This window comes from Ovis canadensis, chromosome 5 (genome assembly GCF_042477335.2).
Source record: "Ovis canadensis isolate MfBH-ARS-UI-01 breed Bighorn chromosome 5, ARS-UI_OviCan_v2, whole genome shotgun sequence".
NCBI lineage: Eukaryota > Metazoa > Chordata > Mammalia > Artiodactyla > Bovidae > Ovis > Ovis canadensis.
The window spans coordinates 37268360-37281285 of NC_091249.1; the positions used below are offsets into that span (position 1 = coordinate 37268360).

General features: G+C 34.3%; 1 protein-coding gene across 1 annotated transcript in view; it reads right to left on the bottom strand.

The window, feature by feature from the left end:
• Positions 1-12926, bottom strand: part of ADAMTS19 (ADAM metallopeptidase with thrombospondin type 1 motif 19) — a 262774-nt gene that overhangs the window by 100928 nt on the left and 148920 nt on the right. Inside the window, exons 9-10 of the mRNA XM_069591632.1 lie at positions 8950-9090; positions 7401-7551 (exon numbers count right to left, since the gene is read on the bottom strand). Of these exons, the coding sequence (XP_069447733.1) occupies positions 7401-7551; positions 8950-9090 (292 nt within the window). The remainder of the gene's footprint in view (positions 1-7400; positions 7552-8949; positions 9091-12926) is intronic.

A 12926-nucleotide genomic window follows, 5' to 3' on the forward strand; every position in this document is an offset into this window, starting at 1 on the left:
AAAAGAACTGATTAGTCATACTCATAAACAGATATAAAGAATGTCTGACTTTCGAATGTATAAGAAAATTTCGTTGTAAATGTAAAGCAGTAGAGGAGACGATAACAAAAAACAGAGCATGAGTATAAAACACAAACACAAAAAAGTTGACAAAAATTTTTATAAAACTAATTTAAATCAACATAGAAAGTGTTAAACTAGCTGATGAAAATGTCAAAAAATTATTACATTGGTTTAAATAGAAAAATACAAAATCTAGTAATTGCTTTTCTCTAGTAAACATATCCATCTAGCCATACTCATATCTGTGATTCTATTTTATCTGGAAAGGTTGAAGATAAAAATGTGATTAATATTAACTAGGATAATGGTTTTAATGACATAGGAAATAGATTTTAAGGCATAAGCCATAAAACATGCAAAAGAGAAAAACAGATCAACAGATAAAAGTCATAAATATGTATGTACCTGAAATATAACTAAATGATATGTAAGGAAATAATTGACAGAAACACAGAGAAAAATAAATAAATCAGTTGTTAGAGTTGGGTATTTGAACACATCTGTTAAACTTTTCAACACTAATAGATCAATCAAATCAAAATAAACAGATATTTTGAATAATAATATTAATATGCTTCATTTAAAATTTAGTCACAGATAATGAACTTTAAAAACCACACATTTCTTTAGCAGAAGGCCTAACTAGCTATTTCTCCAAAGTAGACATACAGGTGGTCAACAGGCACATGAAATGATACTTAATATCACTAATTACTAAGGAAATGCAAATCAAAATTACAAATGAGATATCATCTCAGGCTGGTCAGAATGGCCATCATCAAAGGGTCTATAAACAAAAAATGGTGGCGACAGTGTGGAGAAAAAGGAACCCGCTTACAGTGCTGGAGAGAACGCAAAGTGGTATTGCCACTATGGAACACGGTTTGGAGGTTCCTTAAAAACTAAAAACAGTTACAATATGATCCAGCAATTCCACATATGGGCATATATCCAGAAGACTCCCAATTCAAAAAGATACATGCACCTCAATGTTCACTGCAACGCTATTTACAACAGTCAGGACATGGAAGCAACCTAAAGTCCGTTGACAGATGAACTGATAAAGAAGATGTGGTATGTGTGTATGTGTATTTATGTGTGTGTGTATATATATATATATACGCATATATATATGAATATTATTTAGCCATAAAAAGAATAAAACAATGCCATTTGTGGCATTGGTCCATCTGTAGATGGATCTACAGATTATGATACAAAGTGGAATATGTCAGATGAAGACAAATATCATATCACTTACACAGGGAATCTTAAAAAATGAGACAAATGAACTTATTTACAAAACAGAAAGAAACTCACAGATGTAGAAAACAAACCTATTGTTACCAAAGGAAAAAGAAAGGGAGGGATAAATTGGGAGTTCTGGTTTAATGGATATACATCACTGTATATGAAATAGAGAATCAATAAGGATATACTGTACAGCACAGAAGGAATTATATTCAATATCTTGTAATAACCTATAATGGAAAATAATCTGAAAAAGAATATACACACACAAGAAAACAAAAATAGCACAACCTAGTGGGGAAAGTTGATGGATTCAACCACTTCAAAACTGTAGGACACTGTGTATAAAAAGCTAATGACACACTGCGACAAAATGACACACTTAATAAGTAATAAGAAAGTCTCATCTAGAATACAGAATACAGAAAGAACTCCTGCAACTCAAGAAAAACAGAAAGCTTAAAAAAATGGGCAAAATGTAAATAGGTGATCTACAGAGAAAAAAACCTAAAAAATAAAAGCCCATGTCAATAAGAAGTCATAAAAAAGTAGTGCTAAGCACTGCGATTCATGGGGTTGCAAAGAGTCGGACACGGCTGAGCGACTGAACTGAACTGAAGGGAAAAAATTAAAGAGCTAGATTATCCAGTCAAGTAACTTGCCATCAAACCCATGGATTCACATACTATATAGTACTAACACTCAAGAATAGGATGAAGCTTTGATTAGATGGCAAAAGAGGCAGATTTAATCCCTGGTAGTTTTAACCCACTTATGGGAAGAATAGTAAAAATCTTCAACTTTACCAATTTCAACAACAATTTATCAATGCTAAATTTATCCACAATACAATATTCATTTACCAACAATAAATTTATCAATAATACTGTATTCATTGCCCAAACAACTTCTTGTCATCAAGAGCTATTTCATGATAAAGTTTTTTAGTCCAATTCTTATTGCCTCTGAAATTTCACAATGCCAAATCACAGAGACTCAGTCTTCTGGAATTCTTCATAAGGTACTTATTTCAATGCCAGGCTGTTCATTAGATCAAATGAGAGGTTTTCGAAGTCCTACATACTTTGATGTATCAAGTCAACATAAGAGAAATTTAAAACTGGTCTTTCTATGGTACTTTAAGTCACCATACGATTCAGTTATACTGGAAAGTTTTTTATACAATATATATGTAACTCACAGTGTGCCTAGTCCAGAACTCAAGGCTGAATCTTAAGTTTCCTGGAGGCCTTCATTGCTTATTTTTATTTTTTAGCAAACTTTCTTCTTTCACAAATGATGTAACCCTCAAGCAGACACTTCTTATTGATTCTGAGGAAGCATCCATACCTCTGCATTCTTAGCCAGACAAATTAATTTTAGGTAGCCGTGAAGATAACTTATTGCAGTTGTAGCTGGCTCAGCCACAAGATGCCAGACGGCTGGAAGGCACCAGTGCTCAGGACCCAGGAACAAGGCTATCCAAGAATTAGGCATATTCATGCAAAAGAGTGAGCAATTATTGCTGAGGGTTGAGATGTTTCACAAGCATCTCTACAGCTATGCCTTTAAACATTTTGCAGATGTAAGCTGCTATTTCAAGGGTAAATTTATATCATTAATTAGATCAGCACATATATAATATTGGAGTCCCTAGTGCTTGTATAAGCTGTCAGGAAGAATAGAAGAGCAGCATCCAATTCAAATACTATGGGCCAACTGCCATTATCTCAGATTGTACCAGAAACACACATGTTGAAAAGTTGCTAAGAATTCTTACTCCTGCAACTCAACACGTATTTATAACTTATTGGAAATAAGATGGTCATAAGGATGCCTGATAACTCATGTGTAAGCTGTGAAACATTAGCTATATACTCTTATAAGTTGTTTTTTATGTAGCTATTGAATGAATATCTTAGAAGGTTACCTTTTCTCTGGACATATTATACAGCTAAGAATCAGTGAGTAATCGATTATTATTTTTATGAGTAAAATTTCAAAGTTATTATTCCATCATTCAGTTGATTCCTTTATTGCTTTAACAAATACTTATTGAACACTCTTTTAGGAGACAGAGGTACCGTGATAAAAAGGACTGATGACTCTTTTGAGGTTATGGAGCTTGCCTTCTAGGAGATTTGTTTTGGATAAAGTCTAGATTACAGCCTGGTAGATGTGGTGACTTCACATGTTTCCACCTGAACATGTAAGAGTGTGGCTTAACTCGCAGAACACTTCTATTTTCTATACTTATAACTACTTCACTTTATATTTTTAACTTCTACCTCCTGATACTCAGGTGCTCATGGATGTCAAGATAGCTTTACGTAACACTGTCCCAAACTCAGTGGGAAAAACATAGCAATTGCATACTTCAGACTTCATTTTTCTCCCCTTGTCTTCAGCTTGTGGAACTTTTAAACATTTCCACTTTGAAAAATGTCTTCACTTAGCCTCTAAGATCTACTTTCTCTTGGTTCTATTCCTACCAATAGACTTCTTCAGAATTTTAGTTATAGCTTTCTCCTTATTTTCCTAACCTCCAAATAACGTAGTGATTCAGTTCTCAGACTTTGAGTTTTTCCTCTTCTAACTCATTTCATAGTGTGATAATTTAGTATCATGAATTCACTATCATCTCCTTATTGAGGACTTCTAGATAGATATCTATTCTGGACCTACTAACATCTCTACTTGGATGTCCAATGGACATCTTAAACTTAAAACATGAATCTAACTCCATTTCAGGGAATTTGCTATATCTGTTTCTTCTTGTTATATTTTTCCCAAGATAAATGTATGGCTTGCTATCTGACTTCCTTCAGATTTCTGAACAAATGTCACTTTATTTAGGAAGCTTTCTCAGATTATCCTATATAAAATAGCACCATTCCCACTCTCCTATTCCTGGTTGTATTCCTTACCTTTCTCATCTGAATTTATGCTTCTCCAAAACATTATTACCAACTGGCATATTACATACATATTTACATATTGTCTGTCTCCCCAGCTAAACTTCAAGCTCGATGAAGGTGGAGGTTACTTCCTACTGTGTTATTAGTACATAGAACAGCGACAAAAAAGTAGTTGGAACTCAATGTGTACTTTATACTTATCAAATCAATGATTAAATTTTTTAAGAGAATTCTTCTATGGCCCTATCTACCTACCCACCTACCTGTCTACCTACCTACCTATCTAATGTTTTGCAAGCTCCACCAGTTTGGGATGGAAAAGGTGATTTTCAAGGGCGGTATCAGAATGGTGTTTTGGATTTTGGAACTAAAGTCCAGCCTCTTAGCCCTAAGAGACTTTAAGAGATAACACACTTCCTCTTCTTGTTCAATAAATTGTGGCTTAGAAAGAAAAACAGGTTTGACTAATGTTACACCACTAATAAGAGACAGAATGACTGTCAGAGCCCAGGGTTCAGGCCTTGGCAGTTAGTACTCTCCAACCTAAACCCTAATTAGGAGATGTTGCTTTTTCCTGGTTGCCCACAGCAGGTCAGTCCTTTCTGGCGTTATTTTTAAATTGTCCTTAATGAAGATTATACACAGACTGAACTAGAGAAAAATCTGGCTTTAATTCCTATAGTCCATGGGGTCGCAAAGAGTTGGATATGACTGACCGACTTTCACGAATAAAAATGTCATATCTTACTCTCTCTCTCTATATATATATAGAAACACACACACACACACACACACACATAGACACAGACACAGACACAGATACACACACACACATAATTTCAAGGGAAAAAATGAGAACATTTCCGGATACTTAAAACCTAAAACATAATTCTGTTTGCAAAATGCCTAGTTTAAAAGAAAGCAACATCCTAGGATATTGAGAAACAGATTTAAGATCTCCTAACACACTGTTACACTTTGATCAGAGGTAGAAAAAAAATACATGCAGGTAGGTTAGTGAGAAGCAACTATATGAATAGAGCAAACAGCCTAGAAAAAGCTTTTAAAAAATCAATTAAAATATTTCTTGACCCTGATGGTGTAATGCTCTAAGGAATAAAGAAAATTCGGTTTAAACACAGGATCTAATCTACGGATTTTACCCATACAAAAGACAACATAAAAAAGTGTGAATTCCATAAAAAGCAGTAGAACATAGTAGTTGCACATACTCTGTTCTTTGGATTGCATCTAGCAAACCTTCTTCATAAGCATAATCACTTAATTGTGCTATTTTAACTTCTACAAGACTCAAAACTGTTAACCTATAGTGTAGAACTTAATAACTATGGCATATAATTGCTGTGTGAATTAATAAAGATCATAAATATAAATACTGTGTCATCCATTTTAAAGTTCAAAATACTGTGAATGATACTAGTAAAATTTAACCAACTGTAATATAGACTTAAAAATAATTTCTAAAATTTTTAGAAATAGTATTTGTGAAAAATGATCTAAAATTTACCAAAATTATGTTTGTAATTGATCATTTGCTGAGTTCTTCTAAAACTTCAGGTACTTCATAAAATGTAAACATTTTTCATTGTTCAGCTCTATCAATTTTGTATAGCACATGAACTGAAACCATCTAACACAACTGTACAATAGCAATCATAGACAGCTTACTGTTTTCCAAAACATGCTAATTTCTGCATGTAGATGTGTCTACCTGCAAAATCAAACTTTTTGACCTCAAAACACTCATTTTACCATGATGATCCAAGAAAGAAGATTGTGACCCAATTTCTGATTGTTTAAAGTCCTTGGAGGTGAGAGTAGATGAGATCAGAGAGGTACTAGGACAGATAACAGATGGTCAACCTGGCTACTATCATAATTATCACACCCAATGCCAAGGTCCAAGCACCCATAGGTCTGTCACATGTGAATCCTGTGTGTCCACTCATAATCACACACCTATAATATCAGTTCCTCTGGAGGTCTGTTGTTCCTGATGATTATTACAGTCTACACATTCTTTCACACATCACATTTAACACAGCTCCAACTTCTTTATACATTCACCCATTTTAACCTTAAGTCAGATATTCACTGAGTGCCTACCATGTGTCAGCTACTGGACTGGACCCTGGAGAAACACTCTGCCCTCATGGAGCTTACGCACTAAGGTAGAGAGTTAATAAAAGGAAAATAACAAGTAAATGAACAACAACTCTGATAAGAACAACAAAGCAGAGAGAGCATAAAATATGTCATAATGCCATATAATCTTTTCCTTATGATGGATTTTAATTATTCTGCCAGTAATTCAAGACAGCACTATCTTCAACAAAGCCAAACTCCTTTCAGGCAATCAAAGAAAGTTAGGTACAGTGAAACACAGCTATCAATTCACTTCAAGCATGATTATGAGTTTAAGCCTGAAATACAAAGAGCGGGCAAGCATGTGTACTGGAAAGGTAGGAAGAAATGGGCAGCAAAGGGATGAGCTGCAGGAAGAGAGACAAAAAGAAAAAAGGAAGGGTAAATAGAGCTAATTTCTTACATCAATGAAGAGAGTCATTTTGCTCAATCTTTCAGATTATCCTAGAATGGGGAAATTGGACTGAGTAATTAATTTGAATACTAATATACAGACATTGCTTAGTTTACCATCAGACATTTACCCTTTGCTTCTAGTTTAACTATCAGAAATGTACTCTCTAATTTCTATTCCTATAGAATATATTTATTCAGGATTAAATAATTAATAAAGCATTAAATAATCCATCCTCTGTAATTACAGGTTCATACATTGTTTTTATTACATTTTTACCCAGATATCTACCTGTAAGAGAGACATTTAAAATAAAAGCAATGAACTGTCATAAAGCAAAGGTTTCCCTGACTTAAGTGTCATTTTTGAAGCAGAAATTCTTGGATCATTCCTTCCTAACTTTGATTCAATACTGACACCAATTTCTACCACTTTCAAATAGGCCAGGGGAAAAATGAAGAAACCTTTTCTAGAAAAATCGGTCTTTCTGATGCTGAGGTTCTTTGGAGCCACCAACTCTAAAGTCATCTCCCCCTCCTCCAATCAATACTTCTAAATAACGGATGAATACACACTTAACAAAAGTTGCACCTCGATACAACTCTTACCTGCATCTCTTGACAAAAGGAAGCCAGTGGCCCAAAGAGAATCTGACATTGCTCATCAGCAGTGTATGTCATCTCTGGCAACTTGGAAGGAACCATCACAGAATTGACACTGTGGGGATTTGTCTGCAGCAAGCAGTTACTGGCCTTTGACCTAGCAATATGCAGATATGTGTGACATTCTGAATTAACTGTAAATAGTTGTTATAATTAGTTAACGTAGCAATAGCAAACATTTTAATACTATTAAATATGTTCTTACTTTTATTTATAAGCTCTTCTATTGAATGCTCATGGAAATTGTCTCATATATGAGACCCATGTGTTTACAATTATTAAAATAGTCCTATCTATTAATAAAACAATGTTCAAGTTAATAGAACTTTTTGATTTTAAACGTCTTTCACTTGAATTAAGCTCATCTATACAACGCTGTGAGGTGGTTATTATTTTACACATTTGTAAGGTGACGAAGCTCAGTCTCAGAGAGTAACTGCTTAAAAGTAATGTATGAAGGTAAGAAATCAACTATATTCAAGGATTTAAAGAACCTAGGAAAATTATGCTCAAGTGACTATTAATAGTAGGAATATTTTTGGACTTGACACTGCACCACAACTTCCATTTATGGGGTAAAATTTAATTTTATCATAGTTCTGATTCATGAGAAGACAGCTAAGCCAAACCACACACTCACGGGGGCCTACAGAGGAGTTATTGCTTCAGTGACGAAGGGCATGCCCAGATGACATTGTACGTGTTTCTGGAAAGAGCTGTAGTAATGTAATAAATACATTTTAGTAGATTTTAATATTCATTTGACCAAAAATTAACTTGACAATTTAAATAGTATGGAAAAATAAATTTGAGTAGTGAATTTAGCTAGTTAAGTATTTCTATGTCTCTTACTTAGATTTTGAATACTTTAAGCATCTCTCACTTATTGACAGGAACTCTGCATATCACCTATTGGTACTGTTTCAGCTTTCCCTTCTATTACTGAAGAAATAAGTAAAGAACAAGGCTTTAAAGTGAAAATCAGAACAATAATACTCTTTTTCATTTTTTTCCCAACCAGGCAAAAGCTGAATGTTGAAAAGAGGAGAATCAAGAACTATAATAATGGTGAAAATTATGGATTAATGCAAAAAGACTCAGAGTTTAGAACTATGAAGTAGAAAGGTGGAGCTTTTGTTAAAGGGGTTTTTGATAACAACAGATGTAGAGGGATGAGCACTGAGAATGTTTCCACTGAGAATTTCTGAAGAGGCAATTTAATATTATGCAACATTTTTTATCATTGCAATAATTTTCAACCTTACAAATCATCTTGCCTCATCTCTTGTTTTGAAAACGTGGAAACTAAGAAATGAGTTGGTTGAATAATATGTCCCAATTGACACCATGAGCCAGTGGAGAGCCAGGATTAGAACCAAGCACCTTGATTCCTAATCCATGCCCTTTCCACTCTGCCATGCCGCACACCAGGGTGGTAGAGGAAGCAGGCACACACACATATTCATGACCCAACAACAGCAAGTGACCTCAGTACCTTAGAAATCTTTCCAAATCTTCCTTGCTACATCGGGACCATGAGACATCACCAAGATTTTGTCCTTTAATCCATTCACCAGACATGATATGAAGACCATCAGCACATGACGGGTGGTCATTGTCATGATTAATCCCCATGCTGATTTGGAATATAGTTAAAATTTGAAAATCATATTAGATAGATATTCTAACTTATTATACCTGCAATTAAATGACAGCTAAATCATTAAAACAATGAGAAAAATTAGTTAATTTTAATTTTTCATTGAAGTATAGCTGAATTACAATGTTGCGTTAATTACTGCTTTATGGCAAAATGACAGTTATACATATATATATGTATATATGTGTGTGTATATATATGTATACACACATACGCACACAGGATATTGAATATAATTCTCGTGCTATAGAGTAGGACCTTGGTGTTTATCCATTCTATATACACCAGTTTGCATCTGCTAGTCCCAAACTCCTGATTTATCCCTCTCTTAACCCCTGCTCCCTTGGCAACCACCAGTCTATTCAGAGAGAAATTAGTTTTAAATGTGAAAATAAAATTAATTTCATATTGATTATTTTTTACATTATGTTTACCTAGATTAAAGGTCAATGTTTTTATTTAGTAAAAAACATTTTCTAGATTAAAAGTCAATGTTTTTATTATTAAAAAATTTTCCCAGTCAGTAAATAGCATGTTTAGTTCACTATGTCAGTATAATCTATGTTATTTTCCACACAGTAGTAGGTATGAAATATAGAAATACTTAAGTTTCTATTCAACCACACTAGATTCTTGTTCTTGCCTGAATACCCTTTATTCATTCCTTTTATCAAATCTGAACCCACATTAAAGCATTGTTTCCCCCAGTTGCTTCATGAGACAGTCTTCTCCCATGCATCATAAAACACAAACTGTCCCTGGGAAGCCTTCATACTCTCGGTCATCTTCATCTTTTCTCTTGAATCCTATCCGGTGCTCTAAGTTGGAACTCTGATCTAAAACTCTGACTTATCTTCTAATGGATGTATTAGAATAATATTAAATTCAGTATGTCTAAAAACTGCCGTTAATATTTTCTCTTTCAAGCCTCTATGTCCTCCTGTTTCCTCTCCCTCTTTTCTCTTTTTTGTGCCTTTGCTGGCCACACAGTTTGCCAAACCAAGGATCTTCAGGTCATCATTTATTCCTTCCTCTTCCAAATTACCACCCAAGCTATTTTATTTACTAATTGTTAAGGGCAAGCCCTGCTACTATTTTCTAAATATTTCTTTCCACTCTTACCTCCTTTCAATTCCTTTTGTTACTATTAAAGAGGATTATAAAATTATTTAACCTTGACAATTACTGTTGCATTCTAAGTGGGTTCTGTGCCTCTAATCTTGGGCAGCATTCTCCCTTCTCCTCCTGCCTTGCTCCAGTGAAATCTATTTAAAAACACAATCGGGCTGCCTTTCCTCTGCTTTTCCATTACCTATATAGCAATTTCCAGCTCTTTAACATGGCACGTAGTTTCTTAATCTCCTTCCAAGCCATTTATTGCATTTCTTTTCAGCAAGAGCAAATGACTTGTAGTTTCCCAAATATTATGTTGTTCCTTATTCTCTTGAATTTTCTAAGTGTCATATACCATAAAAAGGAGTATATAAACTTCAATTAAATAATTTTATGCTGCTGCTGCTGCTGCTAAGTCGCTTCAGTCGTGTCCAACCCTGTGTGACCCCATAAACAGCAACCCACCAGGCTCCTCTGTCTCTGGGATTCTCCAGGCAAGAATTCTGGAGTGGGTTGCCATTTCCTTCTCCAATGCATGCATGCATGCTAAGTTGCTTCAGTTGTGTCTGACTCTGTGCGACCCCAAGGACAGCAGCCTACCAGGTTCCTCTGTCCACGTGACTCTCCAGGCAAGAATACTGGAGTGGGTTGCCATTTCCTTCTCCAAAATAATTCTGTGAGGTAGGAACTATTATAGTACCCCTTGTGCAGATGAAAAGTAACTTTCCCAAGGTCATACAGGAGAAAGTGGAAAGTAGTGATGTTTGAACTGAGGAGACTGGCTCTAGAATATTGTAACTAACCATTAACCATTTGACAGCTATGAATTCCACTTCCCCCCTAACCCTATCCAAAGTGCTTTTCCTTCAATGTCTTTCCCTGGATAAATTCTGCTTAATCTTCAAGATTCATGTAGATTACTTTTAGGAGGTTTTCCTTTACTTTTTCCCACCTCACTTACATGTACTATCTTTTTTTTTTCCCCCATCATGGGATACTATAAACAACAGTATTACAGTGTTTTCTATAGTGTACTATACATTTTTACTTTTGGTTATCTCTCTAATTTCTAACTGCTAGAGACTTATCACTCTAAAAGGCTGGCATACTGGAATCCTATTCTATAATCGGTAATTAAATTTGAACCAAGCCAGCATGCTGAATCACTTCTACTTCAGTAAAAGCTGCATATAATCTATGAATTCTGTGAATTCTATGAATCTTCTATGAATAATGAAGTCATTAAAGTAACTGTTTGTGAGAGAGTTAATACTGAAGATGTAGAAAGAGGAAAGTTTGGTTTTGTACATGTTACATCTGAGAAGATGGCAAGATAGTCCAATGCTCCTTTCTTCTCATTGTGTAGCAGATAATAACTAAAACAGTTTTCGTTAAAATATTGTGAATAACACAAATATCTTTTCTGTAGTTTAAAATACAAATAAAAGAATTGTTATAGAAATTGTTAAAAATTACAACTACCTATATTTTCTCATATGAAAATAAAACTTTCAAAATTATTGAACTACATTTTCAGTTAAATAATTTAAAATTTTAAATAAAAATTGTTATATTTAACGTGTTTTTGAAAGAGGAAAATGATATAGGATGAATTAATTTATAAAGAAGAGTAATGAATTAGAAGTTTGCTAACTTGAAGGCTGTGAAAATTATCTAAATAAAATAAAAAATATATTATTAAGTATATTTTTCATTTTAATGTTAGGAAAATTCAGCTATATGGTAAATTATATTTCTCTTTTCTCATCTAATTAATGTCCTTAAATAGGGTCTGTATCAACACATATTAATAGAATGGATAGAGAAAACAGGAAGAAACATCTTTTTCATACTTTGAAGATGAAGAGGAAAACTAACAGGTGATAAGGACTAAGCAGGGGTCAGTTCACTTAGCGTGGGGTAGAGTAAAAGACACAGGAGTCAGATTTGAATCTTCTTTCTCCGTCTTATTCATGTGACCAGAGGCAATTTAAATAATAATAAAGAAATAAGAAATAAGCATGCCTTGGCTTCCTTGTTTGTGAAATATACCTTCCTGAATGGTTGCGAAGATTACATGAGGATGCTATAAAATGCCTAGCACAGTGCTTGGAAAAGAGCAGGAACCAATAACTTCTTTTTGAAATTGGAGCAGTAAATCAGAGCTGTTTTATTTCTCTCATTTGTTACACAGACACACAAAAACTATTATTAAAGGCAATTTACTGTACTGACTTTCATGAAAGTGGGGATTTAAGAAAATTCAAGTAAATAATAATGGCAAGAAGTTAATTTGTTTGGACGCTAAGCTAACATAAGAAACTGTACATATGGCATAGTCTCCCAGATTGATAAAGATGCCTTAACGCTCTGTATGGTTCCAAAGCTGTCCCTGCCTGCATCACCACCTGGCCTCCACCAGGGACTCTGTCTGCAGCACATGTCACTGGGTGACCCTGTTATAACAACAACCGCTTGCCACGTGGAACATATTCAACTCTTCCATCTGTGTTGGTGCAGGCTTTCAAATCATATACAAATGCTTTCGTTTTGAAAGGCAACTGGTCTTTTTCAGAAATAATAAAATTTCTTAAATAATGTGTCCGTTTGAGAGAAGAGGGACTCCTTCCAGGATTTAGCAATTTGGACATGTTCCCAAAGCAATGTAATGTGATTTTCTAAATTGGGAAGATTACAAC